General features: G+C 31.9%; 1 protein-coding gene across 1 annotated transcript; it reads left to right on the top strand.

Annotated features, from left to right (window-relative positions):
• Positions 1–392: 392 nt before the first annotated feature.
• On the top strand, positions 393–5,272 carry LOC134264458 (multiple epidermal growth factor-like domains protein 11; the record flags this gene model as incomplete). The annotated part of the gene is made up of 7 exons (XM_062746759.1): positions 393–498; positions 1,721–1,918; positions 2,463–2,669; positions 2,820–2,957; positions 3,356–3,490; positions 4,596–4,736; positions 5,143–5,272. Coding segments are annotated over exons 1-7 (1,055 nt in total), but the record flags the coding sequence as incomplete, so codon positions are not given.
• Between the last annotated feature and the right edge of the window lie 1,442 nt (positions 5,273–6,714).

Below are 6,714 nucleotides of genomic sequence, written 5' to 3'. Positions count from 1 at the left end.
TTCACATGCGCACACATGCAATGCTGAAATTTGAATGAACATGGTACATTTCTGGGTAAACGTTGTTAAAGTCTCAAATGCATAGAGTTTGTGTTATTTAATGAAGCTTACAGGAAATATGGCACCAAAAGGGAGTTGGGGAGCGTTTGGGGAACATCTGTAACGGTCCCCGTTACAATTAGCACTAGTATTTCATTAATTTTGAAAAAGAAGTGACTTCATTCAATCGCTTCACTTTCTAAAACGTGACAAGCTATTGCCAGATAAGTTGATGAAACAAGAATATTCTAGTTAAAAAATTAAAACATTCTGCAAAATCTATGATGGATACAATGATCTTGTCATTAAACACAATCTAACATTAAGTCGCATGTTGCCTGAAATATGTGGAGATGACAAACTATATCAATCTCAAAGGTGCATTTAACATTACAAAAAAGGAGCAGGACACACACGGAACTTTAAAAAATCAGATGTTGGATCAGGTGCCATTGAGGAGTGAGTATTCCCTGCCGGCCGGTCAAACCCAATGTGTGCTCCTTCGTGATCGAGAAATAACGAAAACTGCGTGCATAAAAATTTGTTAGACCATTAATTCTACCGAATCTTAATTTTACGGATTTTTAGTTTGCACGATCATGATAAGTAGCAAACGGCGTATATGATTGTCGACATGTCAACTCTTCCAAGTAACATGATCCCGCTACAGATCTTTTTGGAGGTCTGTGTTTTGCCTGCTCCAAATTTGTTATGTTTTAATGGACTTTTGAGGTTGACACTGTTCGTTGATTTCATGAACAAGCGTTCTTTATCTCTTTTTGTTGTATGTTACTTCAAGTTATCTTACAAAATGATAAATCAATTTAATTAACAAGTCCTATTGTACAAAGAATTGTCCAACAGTATTCCATAATTTAAGAATTGATTATATGGTAATTTTATATCGATCGAGCTTATTGTATTGATGCTTAAAGAAAGAATTATCACTGATTTTAAACAATGCAATGTGTTTATTTTGTCAAGATGATTTTAGACTGAGAGTTCTCTTATCAATATTGTTGTTAACTAAAAAACCATGATTTACATGATTTATTCTTATACATATATATCCCATGCATACATGGATCTTTATTTCTTAGAAAGCTAAGCATCTCAATCAAAAGTTTGTTTTTATGATAACATTTTGAACTGTAATTTGTATAAATGATTCACTTTCTTTTGAATTGTAAACAGTTTCGTTTTGAATTGAGAAACGACCTAATATTTACGAGGTACAAATAGTATTCAGTTAGTTTTTTTTTTTTTTAAAAATGAACATGATAAATATGCATGTGATAGTAAAACGTACACTGAGTAAAGAAATGACACAAGATCATCACATCTACAAAATGTTCCATACCATATAAACATAAATATAAATTAGTGTTTTAGATACTTTGAAATGGACAGAAATTAGAAGGTATTGAGGACGTAGTTTAAACAAGAATATAATTTTCTTCATAAGTAGAGATTAACAGAAAAAAGCAATTGAATGACAAAATGAAATGATTACAATACGTCTACTACTACTACTACTACTCAAATTTTAAAATACAAATGTTGAAAAACTAGTTGAATTAGAAATATTACTCACGTAAAGCATAATACTTCACTTTCGAAGAGTTTTGGAGCTTATGTTATTTAGTATTCAACCATTAAATCTATATTTTCTCTTTTTTAGATGATATATCAGCATTTAAACCAACAAAACAACAAGGTCTTCAAAGAACGGATTTGGCAGAGAACGCTGTAGACAGATCTTTATCCACATGTTCTTCTACATATTTATCTAATCCAGCATGGTGGTATGTGGATCTCCAGAAAGTCAAAAGTATTTATGACGTACAGATTTACTTCAGGCTTTATAATAAGAGCTATGGTAAGTACACTTTTAAGATTTCTGAAATAAAAATGTCTTTCTATTCTTTCCTTTACATCTCCATTGATCTCTTTAAAAAACAAACTAAAAACAAAACTAACAAACAAAACAAAATAATGAACTAAAATCTTTCTTGGAAGTCGTATTAGCATATGTCACCCCATTCTGTTTTGTTATATAAAATACATGGAGATACCCAGCAGTATTCAACTCTGAAGGCCATTATTAAATACAAATTTAAGGCATTTAAATATTTTAAAGTCAAAATTATTAAGTCGAACAACCTTTAATTTTCGCCATTTTTGTATATTTCATACAGTACATAACAATATTTAGTACAGTAAAAGTCGGTTATAAACTCTAATATCGAGCTTTTTTATCTAGAACGTAATCCTGTTGGCTGCCGAGCTACAAAATCTTTTATGGCAATCATTCTGACTGCAATGCATTGCATGTATTAAATTCAAACTTCTTCCCCTCATTGTTAAACAGAACAACGACAGAGAGAGCGTATGTATGGATACAAGCTCTATATCTCAAACAGTACAGACTTCAGTCTTTTACACGAGGCTTACTTGTGCCTACAGTCATTCAGGATCGGAGTTACCCGATCTTAACGTCACTCATATATGTGTTTCATTCGGTCGGTATGTATTTTTCTATAACGAAAGAGGAGTCCCTGGTGTGACGTATCCAAACGGGGTCAATCAAAAAGAAACATACACACAGCTATGTGAAGTAATTGTACAAGGTAATATTCTTCTTTTTTCACGCACTTAAATTCTTATCATTCTATAAGCATCATTTGATTTGTTAAAAATAAAGCCTTTAAAGATGTATACCTTTAAAATCATTTAATTTTCAAAAAAAAATATTTATACATTATCTTATTGTGCTAAAGGTTGTACCAGAGATGATGCTTATGGACAACTCTGTAATGAAACCTGTCCCTCACACTGCCAAGAAAGAAGGTGTTACGTAACTAATGGGACTTGTGTTGGATGCATCGATGGCTGGATCGGGGAAAAATGCCTTGATGGTAAGATTAAGAAAGTCAAATTTTATAGTGATTTTGATTTCTTGTGTTTTAATTTTATCGCAAAATTTCAGACACATATAGATGATATGAGAACATTCTAGTACTTCAAAATGATTTGCATAAGATGACGGAAATTTTTTAGCCCTCAAAAGTTTTTGGTTGTTATATTGATAGATTGGATAATTACAGTTTAACGCCGAGTCGACAATACTTTAGCCATTTATGGGCGATATTTTGTTCCATAGTGAAAAATACACATTTTTCCTATGAAAAATCTACATGGCTATAATTATACCAGGAGGAATTAATGTACAAAAATTAACATTTTGTAAAGATGGGGTACAGATTGTACAAGTAAATTTAAACACAAAATAATGTCTTGTGCTTTATATTATAAGCTTGTCCAGCTGGATTTTATGGAGCAGAGTGCAACAGAACATGTTCAGTCAGATGTCAAGAAAAATCTTGTAATCACGTGACTGGTCATTGTTCAGGATGTATTTCAGGATGGATGGGATATGATTGCAATGAAAGTAAGATATAATAGTACTTTAGAATTTGACTAAATATGGGAGGATTGGTAAAGATTTGGGATTGGGTTTTCAAACAAAACCATCAATGTTAACAGAATTATCAAAATTATTGAGCCGTCTCTAGGCACTATAAAGAAAGTTTCCTCTCCAAGTGAATAATGCAGGTTAGCTTAAAGTAATATACGCTATAACGTGCGCCATTTTAAAATACGGCTGGAAATTTATATATTTTGTTTACCAATAAAAGTTACGAAAATGCTGTAAATTACACCATTTAAATAAAATTCGTTATAAAGTTATCAAATTAAAATTATTTATTATCCTGCAAGGAGAATAATGTCTATTTTTAAGTAAATCCACCACGTGACGCCGTCGCTACGTTTAGATTGATAAACAAACACGGCGTCAAGAAAACTAGGTAAGCCCTTTGAGATACAACTCACTTTTGACATGGATGGCGTGTTACTATTAATATAACTTATCTTTAAATGTAATCAGTATCAAAAATCTATACTCTGTTATGACGCATATTATCCTTTTATTAATAATCGTTGTCAAAATGCAATGTGCCTCGTTGTATATAATTTCCCGTGGACATACTGTCTATATTTAGACCTACTGTTTACGCACTTCCTTTATCAATATTCATGAAAAGACTGAATTCTTGATTGCAGATATTGCTTTATTGTTCTGTTATTACAACGAGTTTTATAGTTAAATTTTGTGGAAATATTATTTTTTCATTACACTCTTATGTGTTTCAAATCATTTAATCATTTTGTTTCACATACAAATCGGCATCCATACGGCGTATATTACTTTAAAATATGATATATTTGTAAGGAAAGGGTTAGTAAAATGTTATTCATTTTCTTCAATAATCTATTTTGATTTACCCTACCATTATCCTGGAATAAAATGATTGAAGATAATCATTGTCATGAAGTGAAAAAAATATACAGTGTTTTTATTTATTTTTAAAAATTAATATTAATAATTATCGTTTAAAATATTTGAAAGTGAGTTTTAATCTAAAATGTATGGAATACTGTTGGAGTAAATTAGGCGTGCCTGTAACGGAAAATGAGTGAATTTTGTTTTATAGGATGTAGGTATGGGACATACGGAGAAAATTGTAAAAGGAATTGTAGCGGAAACTGTGCAAACCAGGAGGATTGTAACAAAGAGAGCGGAGATTGCAATGCAGGGTGTGTACGGGGTTATAGAGGCTCTAAATGTGAAGAAGGTAATAAGCAAAACTTCATTGTATAATCCGGATAACTGTATTTTTCTTATGGCTTTGATAAAACAAACAAACATACCCAACATAAATTGTTGTCTTAATGATGGTTAGAAAAAAGTATTTCGACAGCAATATATCTTTTTATCATTTCATCTTAACCAAAAAAATTATACAAACTATTATTTTTTTTTTAAAAAACCTTGCTTACGAATTGTATTAGTCATAATTACCTAAAGGAAGCTTCACAAACTTTAAAAAATGGGTTATCTGTATTAAAAATCTTCGTTTAAAGGGTCTTTAAAAGAATATATTTTATATATATGTACAGCAGAAAACTGCTTCATGAATGGTTTCATCATATATAATTTTTGAAATCAATTTTCATTCACTACATGTATTTCTTTTGCAGAATGTGATTTTGGTACTTATGGGGCTAATTGTACAAATCTCTGCAGTGGAAACTGCTTCGAAAATAAAACCTGTAATAAGGTTTATGGAGAATGTATGGATGGATGTAGGGAAGGGTTTAAGGGAATTTAGTAATGAAAGTAAGTGTCATAAAATTATTTATGTTGTAGTTCAAAAGCTTTGAAATAGCATGCATTGATGCAATCAAATCATGACATAATTGTCTTCCTCATCAATGCATGTTATCTTGTTCAAGGTAGTCAAGAATAGTCAGATAAATTTAGTACAAAAGAAATAAAGATAACCCTTGATCTAAAGGATACATTTGTGTAAGATTTAAGAAGACTATGGTCAACAAATTATTCATCAGATAAAACTTATTTTTTCTTTATATAATATCTTAAGCTGTCAACTATCATTTGGCAAAGAAAAATGCCATACAGTTTATTTTAAATTTTGATCATATTTAGCTCACCTGAGCCGAAGGCTCAAGTGAGTTTTTTGATACTTTTTGTCCTGTCCGTCCGTTACTGTCTGTCCATCTAGCTGTCTGTCTGTCCGTCTGTAAACTTTCACATTTTGACTTCTTCTCAAGAATCATTGGGCCAATTTTGACCAAACTTGGTACATAGCATCCTGGATGAAGGGGAATTTAAATTGTTGTAATAAAGGGTCAAGTCCCCTCACAAGGGGGGATGATCAAGAAAAGACAAAAATAGGGTGGGATCATAAAAAAATCTTCTTCTAAATAACCACTGGGCCAGAAAAGCTGAAACTTATGTAGAAGCATTCTGGGTAGTGTAATTCTAAATTGTTCAAAATTTACCCCCCCAAAGGGGAAAGGGGGGAGCCACAATGGGGAATCAAAATTTTACATAAAATATATAGGAAAAATCTTTGAAAATCTTCTTCTCAAGAACCACTGGGCCAGAAAAGCTAAACTTATGTGGAAGCATCCTGGGTAGTGTAAATTCTAAATTGTTCAAATCATGACCTCTGGGAATGGCGGGACCACAATGGGGAATCAAAGTTTTACATAGAAATATATAGGAAAAATCTTTGAAAATCTTTTTCTCAAGAACCAGGGCCCGGGAAAAACTGAAACTTATGTGGAAGCATCCTTGGGGTAGTGTAAATATTAAATTATTAAAATCATGACCCCCGGGGGGAGGGCGGGGCCACAATGGGGAATCAAAGTTTTACATAGAAATATATAGGAAAAATCTTTTAAAATTTTTCTAAGAAAAGCTGAAACTTATGTACACATGGAAAATCCCGGGGGAGTGTAGATTTCAAAATGTCTTTTTATATCAGTGGGTTGGGGTTGCATTATGTATTAAAAGGGGGAAAAACTGGTAAAAACAGAATGGTCAAAGCTTCTCAGCTAGGAGTGGCCCATGGGCCTCTTGTTGCATATTTTTATATGGAACTATAAACTAAGGGAGATCAATATTGTTAGAAAAGGTCACCATCACCAAGCACTTTTCAAGTTGAAAGATTGATTGATGGAATGTTGCCATAATCCCCAAAATTTTTTTTACTTAAAATAAAGGTCACCTAAATATATGCCGTT

This window comes from Saccostrea cucullata, unplaced genomic scaffold, assembly GCF_032062105.1.
Source record: "Saccostrea cucullata isolate Sc308-1 unplaced genomic scaffold, CSIRO_AGI_Scuc_v1 ctg10822, whole genome shotgun sequence".
NCBI lineage: Eukaryota > Metazoa > Mollusca > Bivalvia > Ostreida > Ostreidae > Saccostrea > Saccostrea cuccullata.
This window is presented reverse-complemented; position numbering and strand designations above follow the sequence as displayed.